The 25599-nt window shown below is 48.1% G+C and overlaps 1 protein-coding gene across 1 annotated transcript; it reads right to left on the bottom strand.

The window, feature by feature from the left end:
- Positions 1–16228: 16228 nt before the first annotated feature.
- LOC123111125 (NDR1/HIN1-like protein 1) lies at positions 16229–17435 on the bottom strand. Its single transcript, XM_044531815.1, has one exon. It carries the CDS (start codon positions 17311–17313, stop codon positions 16687–16689), a length of 627 nt encoding a protein of 208 aa, XP_044387750.1. The 5' UTR covers positions 17314–17435; the 3' UTR covers positions 16229–16686.
- Positions 17436–25599: the final 8164 nt, after the last annotated feature.

Raw genomic sequence — 25599 nt, 5'->3', positions numbered from 1 at the left:
CAAAACAGTGGAGGCATACGTAGACGATGTGGTCGTCCAGACCAAACACGTCGAAACTCTAGTAGACGATTTGAGGCTCACATTCGACAACCTCCGAGCATACGACATTAAGCTCAACCCGGAAAAATGTGTTTTCGGCGTACCAGCCGGAAAGCTCTTGGGCTTCATTGTATCCGGTAGAGGAATTGAAGCAAACCCAGCCAAGATCCGAGCTCTGTCACAGCTGGATATCCCAAAAGACCTCAAACAAATACAAAAATTGACTGGATGCATGGCGGCTCTAAGCCACTTCATCTCCCGTTTGGGAGAAAAGGCACTGCTCCTCTATCGCCTCCTCAGGAGCACCGAACACTTCGAATGGACGGATGCTGCAACGGCCGGACTCGAAGAAATAAAGGCCATATTGGCAACAAATCTGGTCCTGGCCGCGCCCAACTTGGGCGAACCAATGTTGTTATATATCGCGGCAACACATCAAGTTGTAAGTGCGGTGCTCGTCGTTGAACGAGAAACATAAGGGAACAAATTCCCTCTTCAAAAACTAGTGTACTGTGTATCCACTGTCTTAACTCCATGCAAGTCCCGGTATCCACATTATCAAAAGATAGCGTACGCGGTGTTCATGGCATCCCGGAAGCTGCGACACTACTTTCAAGAGTGTTCGATAAAAGTGGTCTCCGAAGTACCTCTCAACGACATTATAAACAACCGTGACGCGGCGGGCAGGATTGCAAAATGGGCCATTGAGCTCTTACCATTCGACATAACCTACAAACCATGGCGAGCTATAAAGTCGCAAGTTTTGGCGGACTTCATCGCTGAATGGACTGAAGCCGAACTCCCTAAAGAGTATGGCGCATACTCCAATTGGATCATGCACTTCGACGGCTCTAAAATGTTGGCCGGCTTGGGGGCTGGCGTCGTCTTGACGTCCCCAACCGGAGATACAGTCCAATACGTACTTCAAATAATGTACACGGACTCCAACAATGCAGCCGAATACAAGGCCATTCTACATGGTCTCCGGATGGCAATCTCCATGGGCATTCAACGCCTAGAGGTTCGCGGGGATTCAAACCTTGCAATATCCCAAGTAAATGGAGACTTTGATGCCAAGGATCCGAAAATGGCAGCCTACCGTAACGCTGTCTTAAAAATGTTAGCTCGGTTTGAAGGACTCGAATTCCACCATGTAGCCCGGGATAATAACCAGGCGGCCGACATGTTGGCACGCATCAGTGCAAAGCGCGACGCCGTCCCTCCAAACATCTTCCTGGAACGGCTCTATAAGCCATCCGTAGTATGGGAAGAGGAGTCCGAAAGCAACAATCCGGAAACAACCGCACCACCCAACACGGAACATTCTGACACAATCGGTGGCTCAGCCAATGAAATAACACATTCAGCCCACGAAATAATGGCAGTAATCGCCCCGTGGACGGAACCATTCCTAGCCTACTTGGTTAGGCAGGAACTTCCCGAAGGCCCGCTGCATAGTTCGGCGATCTAAAGCCTACAGGGTCCATGAGGGAGAACTTTATAAGAAAAGCACAACCGGAGTCCTTCAAAGGTGCATCTCCAAAGAGGAAGGGCGAAATCTCCTGGCTGAAATTCACGCCAGACTTGGTGGGCACCACGCCGCAGCCCGGGCCCTTGTAGGTAAGGCCTTCCGTACAAGATTTTATTGGCCGACGGCCCGGACAGATGCTCAGGACTTAGTCCAACGATGCGTCGGTTGCCAGCTCTTTGCTAATCAAAGCCACATGCCACCCACCACCCTCAAAACTATACCCATCACCTGGCCGTTCGCGGTCTGGGGGCTTGACATGGTTGGACCCCTTAAAGGGGGAACCCACAAGCAAAAATACCTATTGGTCATGGTGGATAAATTCACCAAATGGATAGAGGCCAAGCCAGTTAAAACGGCCGAATCCAGACCTGTGATAGACTTCATATCGGGGGTAGTACACCGTTATGGCGTCCCACACAGCATCATCACTGGTAACGGCACGAACTTCATGGCCAACAAGGTTAAACTCTGGTGCAAAAACATGGGCATCAAGCTCGTCTATGCTTCAGTCTATCACCCTCAAACTAACGGTCAAGTCGAACGAGCAAATGGTCTAATCATGAGTGGCATTAAACCCAGGTTAGTGCGGTCCCTCACGGAATCTAACACGCACTGGGTGGAGGATCTCGACTCTGTACTCTGGGGGCTGCGGACCACGCCAAATCGTACTATCGGATTCACGCCATTTTTTATGGTATACGGCGCAGAGGCAGTTTTGCCCTGCGATATAATTCATGACTCACCTCGAGTGCGCATGTACGAAGAAAGAGAAGCCGAGTTGGATCGGCAGGACAGTTTGGACGCATTGGAGGAGGAGCGCGACGTGGCAAAAGCTCGTTCCACATTCTATCAGCAGCAGGCTCGAAGATATCAAAGTAGAGAAGTACGGGCCAAAACTTACAATGTTGGCGAATTAGTTCTACACCTGCCGGACAAGAAAAAGGACAAACTCCAGCCCAAATGGGAAGGTCCCTTCATCATCGACCAAGTCCTGACTGGCGGAGCATACCGTCTGCGAAACGCATCAGACAACCGACTCGAACCGAACCCATGGAACGCAGCCCGCCTCCAAAGATTCTACGCCTAGCGCAGGACTCAGAGTTCGTCTCCTTCCTCCGTCCACATTTTATATTTCAGTTGTCTTTTGTTTCTCTCCTTTCTTCTCCCTTTTTCATAGATCCTTTGAAGGCTGATCTGCGCATTGTTCGCATACACTTGACGTGCTACTCGCACTCATTATACCTGGGGGCTTCTTTAACAGAAGCTTATTTATACGGGCTTTATGCCCAACACATGTGTCAAACTTCCGCATGTACCTTTTATTCACCATTATATGCATCGATATGACTTAAGTTTTGGCCAAGCTGGGTTGCCTGGCTCCTGTGCTTACCCCTACGTTCCCGATTGTTCGGCTAGGAGGTAAAGGGAGCACCTCTGCGATTGTTACTGCCGGGTCAGCCAGATGTGTACCTCAGACTGGGTGAAGCCGAAAGCTAGCGTTCTTAAGGGAATATTCGGTCGGTGACTTGAAAGATGATTTTTTACCTATCCATTTGTCTGCCCCCAGACGCTTTTCTGCTCTTTTCGCAGTCCGGACATGCACTTTAGGGCATGCCTCCCAGGGAAAGGAACCCCTAACGGAACTACTCTCCCTGGAAGATGTTTCTTACTAACCATGTAATATAACATAACTAGTTGGGCACTTGTCTGATAAAGCACTAATGACCCCTATGCCTGGTCTCCATGCATGCCCCGGTTTTTGCATAACCGCGAGGGTATTCGGACACACTGCGGACTGTTGGGTCCCGAGGTTGAAGAGAAAAGGTCCGCAAAGACAAACGATCTACAATCCGGCTAGAAGGCATTATACATGTCATTTTAAAATACATCGTCAAATTGACTGATTGTACTCCTCTTCAATCCCGTCTAACATGTTGTCTAATTTACAGTGCCGTTGGGAATACCTAGAGGCCAACTCTACTTGGCCGTACATTAAGCTCACAGGGATCTCCTTCCCATCGGGCCCCACAGCTCCGACCTCGGCCATGTGGTTCGGATCCGCCTTCGTGTACAGCGTCTTCACCATGGCCCAGGCCTCCCTGGCGCCTTGACGGCAGGCCGATATCTTCCACAGACGGAAGCGCTGTCGTGCGCCTTGAAGCTTCTCCACAAGCCCTCCAAGACCCTCGGGTAGGGAGACGGACGGCCATAAGGCCTGGGCAACGCCACTCATCGCCTGCTGGACACGTTCGTGCAGTTGCAGCAGCTCGGGAAGTTGGTCACCCATTGAACCGGGCATTTCCTCGCAGGGCGACCTGTGAGCACACCTACAGACACATTTCTGTCCATCGACTTCCTCGCCGAACTCTTCTTATCAGAAGAGTTTGCTCAAGACTTACTGTAGATGTCGCGACGAAGTCGCCGATTCTCCTTTACAGAGTCAGACAGCTGGACCCGAACATCTTTTAGTTCTTCGCCCAGCTGGGTGTTGGCATCTTGGAGTTTGTTCCTCTCCTGCTGCACCCTCATAAGCACCTTCTCGCCGGCCTTCAGCTGGCGTAGCAGATGTTGCTTGTCCGGATCTAGTCCGGCGCCCTCTGCAATATTATTGTCAGACTTACACACACCACAGTTCATAAACTACTTATCTTTTCGAAGTATGTATTACCAGAGGGGGTCTCTGTGGCTCCCCCTGAGGCGGCTAGTGCGGCCTCAAGTTGGGCCTGGCACTCTTGTAGCTCCTGAGACAGGTGGGCATTCTTCTCCGTAAGATCCTACATAACAAATGATCCTTAAATCAGTTATTTTAACTATTTTAAGTCTCGGGGGCTACTGGCATATATAACCATTAAAATTCCTTACCCGTATGTCTTTCACATACTGCTCCGTGGCTCTGGTTAAACCATCTTGAGTGGCACGGAGGTGCGCGTCTCCCGCATTGAAGGCATTCAACGCTCCGGGGAGAAACACGCGTCACGAAGAACTATCCGGCAGCGCCTGTGATTCATGGCGCTCTCCACCTCAGACCTGGTGGCGGACAGCCTGTCGGCATCCTCCATTGGAGGAGCATCCGGCTCGCGCCTCGCGCTCGCCTCCCCCTCTGGACCAGGTGCTGGAGCTTGGCTGGCGGAGGCTTGGTTGGCAACCTCTCCGGGCACAGCCCGGCGAGCGCTCTTTCTCCTAGAAGAATCATGAGTGTTAATATACCTCCCAGGAATCTTTCCCTTAAATATGGTGGTGCTCCATACCGTTGCGGCGACGTTTCGATTCGCGCCGCACTCCTCTTCCGCCTGTTGGGCCGAACTGACCCTTGTTGGTCAGCCGCCGCGGATCCGGGTTCCCGCCCTGAAGGTACCTCCTGCGGGACACCGTTGATATACAGTGTTCAGAAATAAGCATGGATGAGTAATAATGACAAGACCTCGGTCGCAGTTACCTGGGAAGCCGGAGTTAAACCAGGGTAGTCGGCCGTAATGGCGACTAAAGCATTGTCCATGCTAAGTTGGTGGAACACCCCATCGATCAGCTCCACCTTTATGTCCGGATCCTCCTCGGAGGTTGGATCAATGGATCGTCCTGGATCCTCGGGTTGTGGAGCCGAGCTGTGTATGCCCTCCACATCCCGGCGCAGTTCCTGCGTCGAAATCATAAAGTGAGACACTTAAGTTTGAAAGCACGGATCGGATAGATAAACCTCCGCTTACCCAGCTCCGAGGGTTATTCATGGAGAATCCATTCAATGGACTCGTGTGGAGGAAGTCCTCCTTCTCCCCCTTGTACAAGCCGGACAGGATCTTCACCAGATCGACAGCCGATCCCGGTCCCTTGCGACCATGACGGGTGGCGTCATTCTCCCCGTTGAAATCCCACATGGGGTGGCCCCTATATTGGAGTGGCTGCACCCCTCGCATAATGCACGTGGCCATGACTCCAATCATGGTCAATCCGGAATTGGCCAGTAACCTTATCCTGCCCATCAGATATTGGACGCTCCTGTCATCTTCCCGTTGAGGGCTCCGCGGGCGCCAACTCAGGCGTTTCTTCAAAGGAGCGTTGCTGAACTCCGGGAGGCCGATCCGAACTGGGTCCGGCAATGGGGCGTCTTCCATATAAAACCATTCCGAAGGCCAGTCTTCAGACGCCTTCTTCGGGGTTCCGGATAGATATTCGGTCCCGGCGATGCGCCATATTTCGGCTCCGCCCACTCGATATATCGACCCCTCGTGAGAACGGGGGACGAGGCAAAACAATCTCTTCCACAGCGCAAAATGGGACTCGATGCCCAAGAACAACTCGCAAAGAGCTACGAAACCCGTGATATGCAAAATGGAGGCAGGTGTAAGGTGATGAAGATGGAGTCCGTAGAACTCCAAGAGCCCCCGAAGAAACGGATGTATGGGAAATCCGAGCCCCCTTATTAGATAAGGGACGAAGCACACCCGCTCTCCTTTGGAGGGATTGGGGGTGTTCTCCGCCTGCTTCCCACCTTTGTAGGTGGCCAGTCCGGCTCGAACCGGGACCATGAAGGTCGGAGGGAGGCATCCCTCCGCTTGGAGCGTCACCAGCTCGCTGTGCGGAACTGAACATCTCCTCCAATCTCCTGGCTGAAGGCTGGGAGCACAAGAGGAGGATCCGCGTCGACTGTCCATGATGGAGTGGATTTTTGGCACAGGCGCTCCGATGAGTACTCGCGGAAGGAGGATGGTGTGATTTGGATCTATATCCTTGCCTCTCTTATAGGCAGCTCATTCATGCAGCTTGGGGGTAAAACGTAAAAATACCCTGGCTTTCCGCATTCATACGACATGTGGAAGAGGGCCATTATTGGACGTGGAAGCCAAGGAGCGCAACATTTATCAGGAAGCCGGACACTATTCGGCAAGCACATGGAATTTGGAGGAGAACCCGCCTTGCAACGCCGAAGACAATATGCGTGCTGGACTAATCGTCATTGAAGGCTGGTTCGGGGGCTACTGAGGGAGTCCCAGACTAGGGGGTGTCCGGATAGCCGAACTGTTATCATTGGCTGGACTCCAAGACTCTGAAGATACAAGATTGAAGACTTCGTCCCGTGTCCGGATGGGACTTTCCTTGGCGTGGAAGGCAAGCTTGGTGATACGGATATGTAGATCTCCTACCATTGTAACCGACTCTATGTAACCCTAGCCCTCTCTGGTGTCTATATAAACCGGAGGGTTTTAGTCCGTAGGACACAACAACAATCATACCATAGGCTAGCTTCTAGGGTTTAGCCTCCTTGATCTCGTGGTAGATCCACTCTTGTACTACCCATATCATCAATATCAATCAAGCAGGAGTAGGGTTTTACCTCCATCGAGAGGGCCCGAACCTGGGTAAAAACATCGTGTCCCTTGTCTCCTGTTACCATCCGCCTAGACGCACAGTTCGGGACCCCCTACCCGAGATCCGCTGGTTTTGACACCGACATGGACACTCCATGTGAGTGCATCTTGCTGATCTTCATTTCTGGACCAAGTATGCAGTTGTGAAGCAACTGCAGTAAAACTTGGTCCATTTACCCTCACAACCTCCAGGATCATAGTCCCTCCATAGCTAAACATCCCAGACATCTTGTTTGGCCTCCAGCAATTCCCTGTTGACCTCTGTGAGCTGGTAAAGTTTACTGCAGTAAACTTCAGAGCTCACTAACTGTTTACCCAGAGCCTCTTTCACCTAGTTACCACCGCAGTAGAAACCACCCTTCGAAGGACTACGCATTAGACAAGGTTTAACCTCAGTAAAACCTCTAGAGCGTGCCATGCCAGTGGTGACCAAGAGTGCGGCCAGCCAAAACGGTGGTCTCGCCACTGTTGGCAACAACAGCGTCGCTTCCGCCGGTTTTGGCTTGTCCCCAGGTGTCTACCAGCTCAGCATCATCGTCCTCTTCACCCTGGACCCCTCTCCCCCTCCGAAAGCTAGCTCACCGACTCAAACCGCCGAGCACCCACGAGAGCACAGTGCTCCGGCCGTCGTCTTCCTCCTCGGCCACATCCTCCATGCGCCCCCTTGGCCTTCTCTGCCCCGTGAGAGTTCTCCCATGTGCCCTTGCCGTCGTTTGCCCCCGATCCCACGCGCGCGGGCACGCGTCCATGCCGCCGACCATGCATCCGCGGCGACGCCAGCACGGCCTCCTTGTCCCGCGGATATTTAAGCCCCTCCCCACGCAGCCCGAGCTCTCCACTCGCCTCACCACTTCCCCAGGAGCCCACCCATGCACTTGCCTGAGCTCCTGGAGCTCTCCTCGACCCCCATAGCCGCCATGCCCGCCGCCCCCTCTGGCTTAAATTTGCCCGGAGTTGAGCCCCTCCCCTCCTTCTACCACCACCAGAGCACCACCTAGTCCCCTGCGGTCCTTCCCATCTTCTTCGTTCATCGCCGGAGAGCCCGCATCGCTGAGAGCCGCCGCCACCCGAAGCTTCTGGCGTCTCCCATCGCCACGACCTCCCCTCCTCCACGCACCTCCCCGGGAGCCGCTTCTCCTCTGAACGGAGGCGCCTCTGCCTCGCGGTCCCGCCAATGGTCTCCATCTGGCCGGAGGTGCCGGAGCTGGACGGCCCCCTTGCCTCTCCTCCCCTGCCTCGCCGCTTTGTTTTTCACGTCAGGAGGAGGAAGAAGGAGCGAGGAGAGAGAAAGAGGTGGGCGTTGACCCAGTTCGTGGGCCCCACGGCCCCACCTATCGGCGACCCTGAAGCCGGCCCCGCCTCGTTCCTGTTGACCGGTCGCTGCCATGTCGTTTAAGTGGAAATGTATTCACCAGAATATGCTTTCCATTTTTCTGTTTTGTCCCAGACTGTAAAATAATTTTTTATAGATAGGTCCCTAGCAGAAAATCATCCGTATCTTTTTAACCGTAACTCCAAATGAGGTGAAACCAATGCTCACTTCTTCGTTTCATCGAGCCCGTTCTGTTGGTCATGTTTTCACTATGGTTTTACACTGTGAAAATGACCTTTATACCCTTTCCCTTATTCAGCCCCCTCCGAGAGAGAATGATTTCCGGTGAATCTTTCCACGGCTTCACCGCACTTCTCCCCGGTGCTTTCTTCATCTCCAGGCAAGCCACAATACCCATTTCCATGATAGTCATGCACTAGCCATGGTTTTCAACTTGAATCTTTATTAAATGTTTGCTTGTTGAAAAGATGGTTACTGTTGTTCCGGTGATGTTTAGAGTTGCATGTTCACTGTTATGCTATGTTGTTTTATACTCTGTGATCATGTTATACCTGCTAGTTTTACCTGTCATATGTTTATGCTTGCTAGTAGTACATGTTGATGTTGATGATGGTCATGCTAGTCAGTATGCGATGCTCAATGGATATGATTTATTGTTGATATGGTGGAAAGTTATGTGATACTCTCATGATGATGTTGATATCATGTTCATGCATTTTATCATGGCTCAGCATATTTGCATTCAAGTTAACCAGATTAAATTGAACTTGAACAATTGTTGGATGAGTCATGGTGCCGCTGAATCGATGCTGACCAGTGCAACCATGCTTACCGGTATGGGACGGTCCTAACTGGGTCTATTGTTGTGCCTCTCGCCGGTGCCTCCAACGAGGGAAGGTTATGGGCGCGTGCTACCCTGATCAGGTAGGCGGAGCATAACCTTGTGTGCCTGTAGTATTATAGCCAGTGGATCCCCGTGTGGGATCGTTTATGTTTTGGGGCCACGACGGTGGTCGTTGTGTTTGGAGGTAGGCATGGGGCCACCCATGACTTAGCTCAGTGAGGAGTGAGTCGGAGTGGCCGGGAGAGTGTCATGGCAATAGATCGGTTTTGTCGGAACGTCGTTGGTCCACCCGAATGGGAGTGCAAGGCCATGGGTTCTGTAGTGTGGGTACAGTTACTAACCTCTGCAGAGTGTATATTAATCTATCGATAGCCACGCCCATGGATAAGGGCCCAGGTCGAGAGAAGGTCATACCATGAGTCAACAGTAATAAGTAAAATGTGTTTAATAACAGTGAGATAAGTTGGCCAAGTGTTGGTCGGGTTGTGATTGCCGTAAGGATCACGGGCCATTTAGTGGTCGGGTTGTGATCGCCATAAGGATCACGGTTTGGAACCAAGTGTTGGTCGTGGTTGTGATCGCCATAAGGATCATGAGGGTATCGAGGATACCGAGTCGTTGTATATTCGTGATGTTGTACGAGAGTCGTGGGTAAAGATCAAGCTCCTTGTGTTCATTTACTGATCGCTACGGTATTGTTTATACCAAGCTTGATTTGATCCTGAGATGATCGTGTGATGTCCGAGGTTGGTAAGTGATGCATGTGTTGGTTACGAGGTAACCGAGTAGAATAAGTGGTGCATATAGTGTTATTATGTTGCATGCTAGTATTGTCGGATTGGTATGTTCATGTTGTGGTAGTTGTATCATGTTTATGTCGGTCATGCCATGTTATATTGTTCGGATGATATCTTGATAATTCCTGTTTTAACCTGTAATTGCCATGCTGTTGTCTGCCTTGAATGCTTCTGGATTATTGTGAGCTTGCAAGTACATTCAATGTACTGACCTGGCATGTCATGCCAGTTTGCAGGTCTTGCCGGATTTGATTGCTTGCTTGTCGTGGTTTCCGTTCGTGCGAGCTAGGATAAGCGTTCCAGCTAGAGTCCCTGCGGAAGGGAGTTCACCACCTTCGTCGTTGTTCCGCTGCTAGAGTTATTCCGCTGCTTCGAGTTGTTCTGCTGCTTGCATAGAGCAACTGAGGATGGTGTAGTGTCGCCGTACCGATGTTATTCATTGTAATATCGAAGACCTTGTATTCATATTCGTGTAATAATAGAAAGCTGGTTTGTTCTATGCTAAGTAGTGCCATATTCTAGAAGACTTCTCCTTGATCTCTGGGCTGGAATACGGGGCGTTCCGGTTTTCTCTGAGCCGGGGTGCCACAAAGACCGCATATGTTATTTTTTGATAGTGTGGGTATCGGGATTTTCTTGGGGTGAGGACCATGTATACGTAATAAACCGGCTTCTGGAGCGGGAATTTGTATCCGTCAACCTCTGGTTCAGCGACGAGCACTGCGCTTACAACTTGATGTGTTGCAGCTATGTACAACAGCATAGGTTCGCCGATATTTGGCGCTGTTAGGACTGGATTACTGGCCAATAAGGTCTTTATTTTGTCCAGTCCGGCCGCGGCTGCGTCCGTCCACACGAAGTGTTCGGTGCGCCGAAGAAGGCGGTAAAGAGGTAATGCCTTTTCTCCTAACCTGGAGATAAAGCGGCTCAAAGCAGCCACACATCCAGCTAGTTTCTGGATGTGCTTGAGGTCTGTTGGTATAGCCAACTACGACAGAGCTCGGATTTTTGCCAGATTCACTTCAATTCCTCTATTGGAAACAATGAAGCCCAGCAGTTTCCAAGAGGGGACGCCGAAAATGCATTTTTCTGGGTTTAGCTTGATGTCGTATGTTCGGAGGTTATCGAACGTAAGCCTCAAGTCGTCTATTAGGGTTTCGACGTGTCTTGTTTTTATGACCACGTCATCCACATATGCCTCCACTGTTTTGCCGATTTGCTTTTCCAGGCATGTTTGAATCATGCGTTGATAGGTTGCGCCGGCATTTTTAAGCCCGAAAGGCATAGTGTTGAAGCAGAAAGGACCATATGGCGTTATGAAAGCTATTGCAGCTTGGTCGGACTCTGCCATCTTTATTTGATGGTATCCAGAGTACGCGTCGAGGAAACACAGCGAGTCGTGTCCTGCTGTGGCGTCGATGATTTGATCAATCCGAGGGAGGGGAAAGGGATCCTTGGGGCAAGCATTGTTGAGGTCTTTGAAGTCAACGCATAGGTGCCAGGATTTGTCCTTCTTTGGTACCATTACCAGATTTTCCAGCCAATCCAGATGCTTGATATCTCTGATGAATCCGGACTCGAGTAGCTTGGCTAGCTCTTCCCCCATGGATTGCCGTTTGGGCTCTGAAAACCGCCTTAGAGTCTGCTTGACAGGTTTGTATCCTTTTAGTATATTGAGGCTGTGTTCGGCCAATCTGCGTGGGATGCCTGGCATGTCCGATGGGTGCCAGGCGAAAATGTCCCAATTCTCGCGTAAGAAGTCCCGCAATGCGGCGTCCATTACGGGGCTCAGCTGTGTCCCGATGGAAGCTGTCTTCGTGGGGTCCGTTGGATGGACTTGGAATTTGACTATCTCGTCTGCGGGTTTAAATGAGGTGGACTTGGGTCGCTTGTTGAGTATCACGTCATCCCTGTCCACGGTAGCGCGCAGTGTTGTTAGTTCTTCGGCTGCTAGGGCTTCGAATAATGCTTCCAGGGCTAGTGTTGTGGTTTTGTTTTCGGCGCGAAGTGCGACGTCCAGATAACTAGCAAGAGTGATGATTCCATTGGGTCTAGGCATTTTAAGCTTCATGTACCCGTAATGGGGTATAGCTTGAAAGCTTGTAAACGCGATTGCCCTAAAAGGGTGTGGTATCCGCTACTGAAAGGAGCCACTTGGAATGTGATTTCTTCGGACCTATAATTCTCCGGGGTGCCGAATACCACATCGAGCGTGATTTTTCCCGCACACCGCGCTTCCCGACTAGGGATAATTCCCTTGAAGGTTGTGCCGCTTTGTTCAATGCGGCTTTTATCAATTTCCATCTTGTTGAGTGTTTCTTCGTAGATCAAGTTTAATCCACTTCCGCCGTCCATGGGTACTTTAGTGAGCCAAAAGCCGACCACGATTGGGCTAAGGACCAGAGCGGCTGGTGCCCGGACGGTCTGGAATCGAGGTTCGTCACTGGCATTGAAAGTTATAGCAGTGTCATTCCACAGATTTATTTTTGCCACATGGCAGATTTCAGTGGAGCTTCGATGAGCTCGCTTGCACCTATTGTTTGAGGAGAAAGCCTCGAAGACTATTAGTACCATATTGTGTTCTTTGGCGGGATGTTGTTCTGCTTTATGGCTTACAAGAAGATCCTCGCCACTTTTTGCTACCTGCCAGAGTATCCAACATGCCCTAAGGCTATGGTTTGGTGTTGTGTCCGGCGTACTGTGGAGTTTACATGGCCTATTGAGCCATTCTTCCAATATGGTTCCATGCCCTGGGGTGGGCTTTGCCTTCTTGGGGATTGGATCGGCCGACTTACGAGAGTTCGCCCGTTTAGCTCGGACAAAGGTTTTGGTGAGAGCCGGACTATCCCAAAATTCTGTCTGGGTCTTCCAGGCGCTTTTCATCGCACAGTACTTCTGTACTATGGTTGCCAAGTCAGCAAAGTGCACTATTCACGGCGACTCATGGCATTAAGGATTCCTTTGTTCGTACAGTTTTTGCAGAAAAGTGAGACCGCGTCCTCCTCACGACAGTCCTTGACCTTATTTAACACAAGGAGGAATCTGGCCCAGTAGCGATGTACTGTCTCATGGGGCTCTTGTCTGATATGGGAGAGGCGGTTTAAGTACGGGCGGGTGTTTGTAGCCAAATCCGGATTCTGATTCGATCTAGCGCCCAGGGGCAGAAGAGCCTCCGAGTTCGACAGCTCAGGATCCGGAGTGCTGCCCAATTTTCCCGGCCCAATGCCCGATTCTAAGTCCGGGGTCTGGGTCGTGTCTTCCCTTGAGTGGGTGTCCGGCTCAGAGAGCTCGGTGATCCGGACATAATTTGTCCTCAAAATAGAGGAGTGATCCGTATGTGGCTCCTCTACTACCACTATCTCGTGGGTGGCCGGCGGGGATTTAATGTCCCTTTGGTCGGGCTTAAGCCCGATCCGGTCATAGTCTGTAGCGACTCCCAAAGCGGCGATGTGATCCAAGAGCTCATTAAGGGAGGAGAGCTCTATCGGATCCATCTGTTCGGCGAGTTCCAAATCGACATGTAGGTTATGCGTGATGACCCGAGACGTATTCGTCGGCGCGACAGCCGATGGGGCAGCCATGATGAAGCCGCCAAGTCGGAGAGTTTGGCCTACAGCCAGCGCTCCACCAGAGGTGATGTTGTCCTTGACAACGAGACGAGCCATCGAGCCTTGCAGCGACGACACAGAGGAACTTTCAATGAAAGCACCAATGTCGGTGTCAAAACCGGCGGATCTCGGGTAGGGGGTCCCGATCTGTGCGTCTTAGGCTGATGGTAACAGGAAGCAAGGGACATAATGTTTACCCAGGTTCGGGCCCTCTCGATGGAGGTAAAACCCTACTTCTTGCTTGATTAATATTGATGATATGAGTAGTACAAGAGTAGATCTACCACGAGATCGTAGAGGCTAAACCCTAGAAGCTAGCCTATGATGATTATGATTGTGATCGTGATCGGTCTTCTAAGGACCAACCTCTCCGGTTTATATAGACACCGGAGAGGGCTAGGGTTTACAAGGAGTCGGTTACAAGGAATGAAATATAATATCCGGATCGCCAAGCTTGTCTTCCACGCAAAGGAGAGTCCCATCCGGACACGGGACGTAGTCTTGAGTCTTGTATCTTCACGCTCCAATAGTCCGGACGAAGTATATAGTCCGGCCATTCGGATACCCCCTAATCCAGGACTCCCTCAGCGACAAGCCCAAATCTATAAATGTAATCCCACACGGCCATCCAACGAGGGCTTCACATAACTCACATTGATATTGTCATACATTATAGATCCAATGCCAAACGCCTAAGAATTGTTGTGATCTTCTCGCGAGGGCATCAGAAAACAACCCAACAGTGATACAACCGAAATTAAGATAAACTATCTCCTTTTCTCTATATCCTACAAATGAAACAATTACTCCCTCGCAAGCACGTGTTGCGACTCCCGGACGGCATGCATGGAGCTTCATTCCCTTTCCATTTATTTTTGTTGGGCCGGCAGGGTCATGAGTGGGGCCCACCATGTGCCAAATGAGTCAACGTGCGGAGGGTGCACGATAGGCTAGCTGTCGCATGGAAGGGACCTTTTACCGTCCCCTAAGGTCCTTCCATGTGCTCCACCTAGTACACGTGCTAAGCTTCTCAACTAGACAAAAAATCTTATGTGGCAAGGTAATTAAAAGGAGAGAGAAGAGTTTGGCGACCCCATAAAGAAAGATGCTAGACGTGTGTGCCTAGACAAAAGCACAATTTACAGTCTACAACTCATTAAATGAAGGAAGTTTAACTACAAGAAGTTGAGCACCTACACATTAGAGAGTTTAGTTGTTAAGCTCTTTCATGCACTTAGCACCTCATCTAAGCACGTGTGCATTGGAAGAGGCTTAATTTTTCTCCCCCTGCGAATTTAATCGGCGGGCCTAGTGTGTCCCTCATTCAAGGTGATTCTGGACCCTTTCCTAATTCCCCCTCCCCTGAATTTAAGCGATGGGCCCAATGTGTCCCTCAATCCGTCTTCCCCGGATTTGCAAAAAAGTGGAAAACCGGGTTTGGTTGGAAACTGAACGCAACAACACACACGCGAGATAACACAGCCAATCTCGTCCATGCAAGTAATCGCATGGGCAGCCGATTGTGTGCGGTGGTTGGCTTTAGTAATTGCATGGTCTTTATCTCCTCAATTTCAACATGAGCCCATATCAACCAAAATTCACAGGGGCACACGCCTGACTGGCCGTTCCCGCACACATTGCTCGGTGATCTGCAAAATCTTTGGCTTCTGTACGAGGGCACACTAAGTTTTATGTTTTAGTTTCCGAAACTTGAGGATTTTGTCGTTCATTCGTATCAAATTTCAGCAAATGAAACTTGGTGTAGTTTTAAAAACTCATCAAACGTATTCAAAAGTGGCCTCAAAGCCCTCATTCCATGGAACACGAATATGCAAATGAAAATTAATTTGAACTTTTGATTCAAAAGTATAAAAGATTCAAAATCAAATGCCAAATTAAAAATGAGGCATGTGCCCCACATCTGCGTGCTACAAATCTTCTCTCCTCATATCATCACCGTTGTATTCCTATGTTGCAATGGACTTGCACCAAACGGAAACTAGCTAGCTAGCACGAGAATACAACCGGAGTAAGCAACCAAAAGGAAAGTAGGAGTGATCATGCACTCCACTGTCATGCTTAGCTTCGAATCCATCTTTCTCTACCCCGCAAAAAAAGAATCCATCTTTCTCTGTGCCCTTCCATTTATCTTCTTAAGCAATACTCGTACAAAGGTTTTCAGGCATCTCGGATCGAATCATCTCCACTGTCATCTCACATCTTTCTGAAGGCACATATACCATTTTAAATAATATGCAGTCAGTGCTGCATTAATTTGCTGCCGAAAGGCACATGTTTCCTTCTCTCCCCCAAAGCAAGTGAATCCTTATCATTTCGACGGAACATGGGCCACACCCAAAAAGAAGCCACTATCTCAGCATCTGTCGTGTAAAGCCATTCATGGAAACTTCAGAAAGAAAATACAGTCCTTTACAAGAAAGATGGCGACTCCAAGTAATATATTCTGCAATCTTTTCAGAAAGTCGCATGTGTAAATTCAGTTCCATGACCTGATGTAAACCTACATACCGACTGTAATTGTTCGGCTGTCAAACACTGATTGCAAAGTCAAAGTTCATACAACAATTTTTTTTACCAAGAACATATGCTTCCACATGTGGATGCCAGCGTATCATTGGCAATTGGCACATATAGGGATTAAAGAAACAAAACGGTTTCCGCAAACTAACATTTGTGTTCCCAATGTTTCATATGATCAAACTCCATGTGAGTGAGAGGGACTATCCAACTACCTTTTGTTCTTGGACATGGGATCAGAAACACAGAGTCCCCATTTGTACTTTCTCCGAAGCTTCACCAAATCACAGACCATGGGAGAGCTGCCTACGATCTGGTTGTTGACACCAAACCACCAAACAGAACTCCAAAATTCTAGTACAGTACTACTACAGTTATGAAACAAGTCATGTGCATTGCCCCATGATTATCAATGGAAAGTACTCCATCCGTATCTACACAAATGTAACACAAGAATTTTTGAACGGAGGAGTAAATGGTAAACCATGCACCCCTGCTTTACACTTATAACCCCACATATAATAGTGTAATTATTGCCACCGATCTGTGCCTCTGCGGTCACTATGGTATACAAGCCAAGAAGAAACCTACCTCTCGCCGGCGACTGGACCGCCGGAGCTAGCTGTGATAAAACTAGACCTCTACGTGGCAGTAAGTGGTCGTCTGGAACTTGAACCCGCTAGCCCCTGGTGCGCCGTTGCCGCCGCTGGTGACGAGGAAGGCCGGGCAGGTGACGAAGAGGTGGTAGTGGCCAGAGATCCAGCTGCCGACCTTCCACCTGACGCGGCCGTCGATCTTGACCTGGAGGATGAGGTAGCCAGCCTGGCAGTCCTGGGAGATGGCGCTGGCGAGGTACGGCGCGAAGGGCACGTTGGGCCCGTCGAGCACTGGTGACCATACGTCGACGTCGCCGTGGCCCTGGTAGACCGCCGGGAGCGAGGCGGCGACGGTGATCTGCTGGTACTTGTAGGAGGCGTAGACGTCGAGGCGGTCGTAGTAGACACCGACGCGGTCGTTGGGGTTGCGGGAGGCTACGGTGACCTGGAGGGAGGTGGAGAGGAGGCCCGAGGAGTTGGAGAGGTTGAGCTGCCGGAGGGAGGCGTCCTGGAGGAAAAAGCGCGGGTGGGTGGGGCGGAGCACCAAGTAGACGATGAGGGTGATGATGGCGACGATGAAGGCCAGGACCAGGAGCACGGCCAGGAGGCGCCGGCAGCCGTTCCGGAGGTGGTCGTCGCCGTGGTTGCCGCAGTCCTTGCCCATGGCTAGCTGGCTGCTTTGCGCAGTTGACTCGCGTGTGATTTGGTTGTGTCTCCGATGAGCTCTTATTCTGAGTGGTTCAGAGGTGTAGTGGAAGGAGGAGGTGTGGTGCGGGGGCTGTGGTGTTTGGGAAGCAGAGTAGATTGAGCTTACGGGTCACACCATTAATAGGCTCTCTCCTCTGAATCCCACGGTCACGGTGGGGCCTGCCCAGCGACGTGCCTACTAATTCTCGTTAGACGACCATAACGTAAACCTACACTTTTTTTTTCTTAGCTTTTTTTCTCGAGAAACTTCCTATCTATCCATCAACTAGTATGATGAATACCAAAAATAAAAAATTACATCCAGATCCGTAGACCACCTAGCACGACTACAAGCAGTCGGGCTAGCCGCAATCATCGCCCCTCACTCATCGAAGCTGGGCAAAGCTTAGTAAGCACAATGCGCTTAGGTAGGACGGATTAGAAAGCATAGTTGGCACATAGGGTTGATGGATGCCCAATTTTCAATTTGAATGCTATTTATAGATCATTCATATACATCCATTATTTATGCATTTTGTTTCATTTGTTTTAGTTGAATTTTTTTATCCAAGAGACCTGAAGCAACTCAAGGACTAAATTGAGAGAGTTGGAGGTTTCCCAAAAATCCATTTTTGATTTTTCAAAATTTGGAAAATTGGATCAAATTGTTATTCAAAATTCTTTTCCAATTATTTTTGCAAATAAATAAAATAAAGAGAGAAGATAAAAGGACTTTTTCAAAAACAGGAAAGAAATATTGGAAATTGAATTTGAATTCTTGAATATTTTATTTGCAAGTTCATTTATTCTATTGCGGCGTAATAAGTACTAATAAGTTTGTTTTTAGTTTAGACATTTAGGTCCAGAAAAATGTTCACTAGGTCATTAATAAGGCCATATTGTTATGTGAATTTTTCTGTTATTTTTAGATGTATATTTATATCAGTTTTCATATTTTTTTCTTCTCTGGAAAAATTGTTTTAAAAAAAGTCTCCGCCGAACTGGGTCGGCCCAGCAAACTGGGCCAGGCCGCGGTCCAGGCAGCCCCGCCCCGACCGACTCCGACCGGGAGTCCGACCGGCGCACGCCGCCGCCGCCGAGTCCGCCTCGGGCACGACTCCGCCGCCGCCTTTGCCCCTCCTCCACACCCCCTGGCCTTTATAAGGCGAGGCCCCGGCCCCACTCCTTCCCAAGTCGAGCCGCTGCTGCCGCAAGCCGCCGCCGCCGTTAGCCGCCGCCGCCGCCGCACTCCGCGGCCGACGCCGCCACCGCAAGCCGCCATCGCCGCCGACCACCGCAAGCCACCAGAGCCCCGAGCCGAAGTCGCCGCCGCTGTCCGCCTCGCCGTCGTTGACGTCCTCCGCTGCCGGTAGCCCCGACCCCCTCGTCCGTCCGATCTGGATCTGACGATCCACATAGCGTTCCGTTTTTTTGAGATGTTTTTTATTTAGTGAGCGTTCGCTCATTAGGTCTCTGTAGCGAACAATTTTCGTTTTTTAAGCTTCTGTAGCGAACATTCGTTCTTTAGTTTTTTCTTTTTTTTAAATTTTTTTGCCAGGGACTTATCTGCTAGTTTTTATTTATAGTTTAGCCCTGTGTTTCAAACTAGCACAACTTTTTGATCGTTTGCCCGAATTCGATGAAACCAACGCCAAATTCTTCAGAGCGATCTCATCTATCGAGTAAACCAACTTAAACATGTTTTTGAAAATTCAAAATTTGATTTTGTTCAGATTTGAATTTGAACTTCTTTTGATCATAATTTGAGTTTCGTAGCTCCGTTTTAGTTGATTCATTTTGCAAATCGAAGCTAATCACATGCACCTTCTGTTAAGATCTAATCCAGATAATTATAGAACTGTTAAAAATTGTTTTCTGTTTAGATTAGTTTTGCTTGTTTTGAGTTTTCCGAATCCTTTTTCTTCGTTTTTCTCTGCATCTTTTGCTTGAGTGCTTATGTATGCTATTTTTTGTTTACAATAGATTTTCCGGAGTGCGAAGCTTGTTACTACGAATCTCTAGAGTTTCCGATCGTCAGCAAGGCAAGTTACACTTTGATCATACTCTTGTATACCCAGTTTTTACTATGCATTAGTTTCACCCTCAAAGATTGCATGAGTAGGATTGGGAACATGTGGTTTTGTTATGTAGTTCATGAGGTAGGAACCTATTACCTTTGATCACCACGGGAATTTATGTTATGCTCAAAAATTGCTTAGCCATGCTCGTAGACGGGGATTGGTATGTGAGATTCATGTAAGTTGCGAGAGATAATAATTTTGGGACAACATAAGGTGGCAACTTTAATACACATCTGGGTGGATTGTTTGGGGCACCTAGAGAAACCAGTGCTTGCCCAAGGGAATCCCGGAGTACCCGTGTGATTACCCTAGGTCCGCCACCTAGGCTCAAAGGGATCATATGATATTTTCATGCCTAGAAACTTCCGTGTGCAGCCACAAGCCATTATGGGCTCTAGCATAATTGAGTAAGTTGTGTGACCTCTTTCCGTGGTAGACTAGCAGATTTAGTGGGAAAGTAGGTGTACCGGTCTGCCCAGGGTTTAGAGGGAATGCTTCAGAAAGACTATGTCTCGATTTTCCGATCATGGATGCGGTCGAGTCTTGTGGGGAAAAGTGTGCAAACCTCTGCAGAGTGTACAAACTAATCATGGTTAGCCGTGTCCATGGTTATGGACAATTTGAGTATCTGGAAGTGAATTATTTGTTGATCTCATCACTCTTTAATTAATGTATTGGGTTTATTGTTTATACTTGGTAATTTTGGGATTGAGTTGGAGGAACCTTCTCATTAATGGGATAAACTTAGTAGTAAATAAATTTTATTCCTTTGTTGTAGGGAAAAATTAGATTTATGCAAAAATTAAACATAGAGCCTCCACCAGCCAAATATGCATGTAGATATAGTCTCTTTCATTCATTGCTCTATAGTGTGACTCTGCTAGCAAACTCCATGTGCTAACCTACACGGCTGCAACATCTCATGTTGCAGAGTTTTCCGACGAAGAATAAGGTGCACTAGGTCATTGTCATGCACTCAGTTTTGCCGTGGAGTTGATGGACTCATTTATCTTTGAAGCTTCCGTTGTTATCTTGTTTTATATGGCTTTCAGCCATATTTTTGTAATAAATACTCTTTATGAGGACCTCGATGTAATAAGTGTGTGATTGAACTCTGTTATAATTCCTTGAGTACTGTGTGTGTCAGCATACCGATCTAGGGATGACACTTAAGCACAGAGACTTCGATCCATTGGGATCGGGTCGCTACAGATGGTGTTAGCACAATCTAGTCGTTTTCAGCGCAATATACACATAGTTGCTTTAGCGTGCCAGGGCAGCAAATTCGCTGCCAGGGCAGCGTTCTCACTTAGTAGTTTTTTTGTTTGCTGTTAGGGATCGTCACAGGAAACGGATTGTGTAGGCCAAGGCGTAGTTTTAGGTCGTAGGATGGCACGGTCCAATAGAAATGCGTGCACCATAGTGAGATTTTCTTGGTCTCTGAATAAAAGGAAGGAACAAAACAGAAAAGCAGCAAGACTTATGCTGCGCAAACTCTCTCTCTCTCTCTCTCTCTCGTGTGTGTGTGTCGAACTCTGATCCCGAGAGACTACAAGTCGCATTAGAGCCATGTTAGACACTCCCGCAACCATCGATCGCTCACAAGCGCCCCCAAGTCTTCATGCGGCATCACATTATCGGGGCCGTAACATGACCTGCTGCCATAGCATGAAGTAGTGGTGTAGGAGGTGAGCTCAAGCGGTGCCCATTTTTGACGCGCACCAATTGTGCCAATTCAACATTGTTGATGAAGGTGTATCTCCAGGCCCATGGCTGGTGGGAGGCCTTCACGACCTAGACCGGATCATACCACGACGAGTGCAACGTCGTGATCAAGATTCTTTGTTGTTTGTCGTTGGATGTGTAGATAGGCGTCGGTGAGAAGGAGAATGCCAAGGCCGTGTGGGATGTACGATTCTTCTGAAAGCTCTACAGACATCATAGTTCAGAGATACGACGCGGAGACTAGCAGATATCATGCGGATCAGGTGAAGCTGGACCACCCAAGCAATGTGCAGGAGTGCTTATGGTGAGCGTCCAAACTACACTTCGTGCTAAGGATGTAGACCAGCGTGCTGACCTCTCTGGAGAACCTAGGTAGGACTGCGGCGTGTTGATTATCCGAGGCCGGGCATTACAGGAAAATTGTGCTCGACCAGAGGTAATCGAGTGTGTTGGGTAGTGTGATGCACCCCTACAGGGAACTAAATATATTCGAATAGCCGTGTCCATGGTAGCAGGACGCTTCAATATATGATAGTATCCCGATCTTATAAAACTTGAACCAGATACTTGATGAAATATATTGTTCAATAAATATGATATGCGCGCGGATCTTTCCTCGCTCGAAGTATGATAACCCACAAGTATAGGGGATCAATTGTAGCTTTTTTGATAAATAAGAGTGTCACACCCAACGAGGAGCTAAAGGTAGGATCTATATTCCCTTCAAGTTCTATCAACCACTGATACAACTCTACGCACACTTAACGCTTGCTTTACCTTGAATAAGTATGAAACTATTTTATAGGAGATAGAATAGGTTTGCAATAATAAAACTAGATGTACTTAGTGAGAATAAAACCACGAGTAATTTGCAAGATAATAAAGTTAATTGTTTTGTAGAAAACTTTTGATAACACAAGAGAATCATTTGTCCCTCGGGGCGTGTTTGGTTGGCATTGTGAACTGTTCCTGCATCGCATACACTTCTCAACCCAGCATGGTTGAGCAAAAATAAGCCCTAATACGCCATCTACAAGTTGTTTGGTTTCCTGCATCTAGTGTCCCTGCATTAGATAATACTCAGGTGCACTTTTTTCGTTGCCTACATTGGCCCAAGCGGCACATGAACACGGCGTTTGGTTGCATACAACATACATGTTGTGCTTACCTTGTACCCTAGTTCGTGAACTTACCCACAATGATCACACCTAGCACACCAACGCCACAACATAGCAATGGCGATGAACTGGGCGAAGATGATGAAGTTCCTCAGCTTCAGCCCAAACACATGATCCACCTTAGCACCTTCCACTTTGACACCTCCAACCTTGTCACTGTCAACACTGCTGCCTCCGTGCTTTCACACCCAGTTGGAGTAAGCTTGTTCTGCTGGATGCCTAGTCTTGAACCCTCTATGGCTACTGTTGCTATACAATGCCACTTGTGCATTGCCTTCTTCCCATGAACTATAAACCCCTGGAGCCTGATGACCCACAAGTATATGGGGTCAATTGTAGCCTTTTCGATAAATAAGAGTGTCAAACCCAACGAGGAACAGAAGGAAATGACAAGTGGTTTTCAGCAAGGTAATGTCTGTGCTAAAATTGTGAGTAGCGGATTAGTTTGATAGGAAGATAATTTGTAACGAGTAAGTAACAATAGTAGTAACTAAAGTGCAGCAAGGTAGCCCAATCCTTTTGAGGCAAAGGACATGCCAAAACGGTTTATTATGATAAGCAAGGTGTTCTTGAGGGTTGATGACCAACAAGTGTAGGGGATCTATCGTAGTCCTTTTGATAAGTAAGAGTGTCGAACCCAACGAGGAGCAGAAGGAAATGACAAGCGGTTTTTAGTAAGGTATTCTCTGCAAGCACTAAAATTGTAGGTAACAGATAGTTTTGTGATAAGTTAATTTGTAACGGGTAACAAGCAATAAAAGTAAATAAGGTGCAGCAAGGTGGCCCAATCCTTTTTGTAGAAAAGGACAAGCATGGACAAGCTCTTATAATGAGAAAAGCGCTCCCAAGGACACATGGGAATTATTGTCAAGCTAGTTTTGATCACGCTCATTTGATTCGCGTTCGTTACTTTGATAATTTGATATGTGGGTGGACCGGTTATTGGGTACTGCCCTTTCTTGGACAAGCATCCCACTTATGATTAACCCCTATTGCTAGCATCCGCAACTACAAAAGAAGTATTAAGGTAAACCGAACCATAGCATGAAACAAGTGGATCCAAATCAGCTCCTTACGAAGCAACGCATAGACTAGGGTTTAATCTTCTATCACTCTAGCAACCCATCATCTACTTATTACTTCCCAATGCCTTCCTCTAGTCCCAAATAATGATGAAGTGTCATGTAGTCGACGTTCACATAACACCACTAGAGGAGAGACAACATACATCTCATCAAAATATTGAACGAAAACCAAATTCACATGACTACTAATAGCAAGACTTATCCCATGTCCTCAGGAACAAACATAACTACTAACAAAGCATATTCATGTTCATGATCAGAGGGGTTTTAATACGCATTAAGGATCTGAACATATGATCTTCCACCAAATAAACCAACTAGCATCAACTACAAGGAGTAATCATCACTACTAGCAACCCACGGGTACCAATCTGAGGTTTGGGTACAAAGATTGGATACAAGAGATGAACTAGGGTTTGAGAGGAGATGGTGCTGGTGAAGATGTTGATGGAGATTGACCCCCTCTCGATGATAAGATCGTTGGTGATGATGATGGTGATGATTTTCCCCTCCCGAAGGGAAGTTTCCCCGGCAGAACAGCTCCGCCGGAGCCCAGATTGGTTCTGTCAAGGTTCCGCCTCGTGGCGGCGGAGTTTCGTCCCGTAAGCTTGCTTATGATTTTTTTCCAGGGTAAAAGACTTCATATAGCAGAAGATGGGCACGCCCCCCACCCTCGTGGACGGTGGGTGGCCCCCCTCGGGTATTTCTTCCGGTGAATAATTATCATTAATTCCAAAAATGACTTTCGTGGAGTTTCAGGCTTTTGTAGCTGTGCAGAATAGGTCTCCAATACCTGCTCCTTTTCCAGCCTAGAATCCCAGCTGCCGACATTCTCCCTCTTCATGTAAACCTTGTAAAATAAGAGAGAATAGCCATAAGTATTGTGACATAACGTGTAATAACATCCCATAATGCAATAAATATCGATATAAAAGCATGATGCAAAATGGACGTATCAAGGGTACACGGGAATTTCATCTAGTCACTTTCATCATATTGGCTTAAATCATGTTCAGTACTTTGATAATTTGATATGTGGGTGGACCGGTGCTTAGATGCTATTCTTACTTGAACAAACCTCCTACATATGATTAACCCTCTCGCAAGCATCCGCAACTACGAGAAAAGTATTAAGTATAAATTATAACCATAGCATTAAACTTTTGGATCCAATCGGTCCCTTACGGAATAGCGCATAAACTGGTGTTTAAGCTTCTGTCACTCTCGCAACCCACCATCTAGTAACTACTCCAGAATGCATTCCCTTAGGCCCAAATATGGTGAAGTGTCATGTAGTCGACGTTCACATGACACCACTAAGAGAATGGCAACATACATATCATCAAAATATCGAACACATATTAAGTTCACATGATTACTTGCAACATGATTTCTCCCGTGACCTCGAGAATGAAAGTAACTACTCACAAATGATAAATATTCTCAAAATCAGAGGGGTATTAAATAGCATAATGGATCTGAACATATAATCTTCCACCAAATAAACCATATAGTAATCAACTACAAGATGTAATCAACACTACTAGTCACCCACAAGCACCAATCTAGAGTTTTGATACAAAGGTTGAACACAAGAGATGAACTAGGGTTTGAGAGGAGTTGGTGCTGTGAAGATGTTGATGAAGATAGCCCTCCCCAAGATGGGAGAGTTGTTGGTGATGATGATGATGATGATTTCCCCCTCTGAGAGGGAAGTTCCCCTGGCGGAATCGCTCCGCCGAAGGGCAAAAGTGCTCCTGCCCAAGTTCCGCTTCGAGGTGGCGGCGCTTCATCCCAAAAGTCCTCTCCTTATTTTTTTTCTAGGTCAAAATGACTCATGTACCAGAAGATGGGCATCGGAGGTGGGCCGAGGAGGGCAGCACCCACCAGGGCGCGCCTGTGCCTCCTGACGCGCCCAGGTGGGCTGTGCCCACTTGGTGGCCCTCCTCTGGTACTTATTTTCTCCAATATTTATTGAATATTCCATAAAACTTCGTCGGGGAGTTTCAGCTCATTTGGAGTTGAGTAGAATAGGTAGCTTGATGTAGCTTTTTCAGGTCCAGATTCCCAACTGCTAGAATTCTCCCCCTTGGTGCATACCTTGCATGAGAAAAGTCATTAGAATTACTCCAAAAGGTATTATTATAGAATAAAAACATAAATAACAGTAGGAAAACATGATGCAAAATGGACA

Source organism: Triticum aestivum, chromosome 5B, assembly GCF_018294505.1.
Source record: "Triticum aestivum cultivar Chinese Spring chromosome 5B, IWGSC CS RefSeq v2.1, whole genome shotgun sequence".
In the NCBI taxonomy this organism is placed as follows: domain Eukaryota; kingdom Viridiplantae; phylum Streptophyta; class Magnoliopsida; order Poales; family Poaceae; genus Triticum; species Triticum aestivum.
The sequence above is the reverse complement of the archived record's forward strand: the minus strand, read 5'-3'. Positions and strand labels throughout refer to the sequence as shown.

What these genes read in the sequence shown, in the direction of transcription:
- LOC123111125 (XM_044531815.1), bottom strand. Translation starts at nt 17,313, where the DNA reads ATGGGCAAGGACTGCGGCAACCACGGCGACGACCACCTCCGGAACGGC.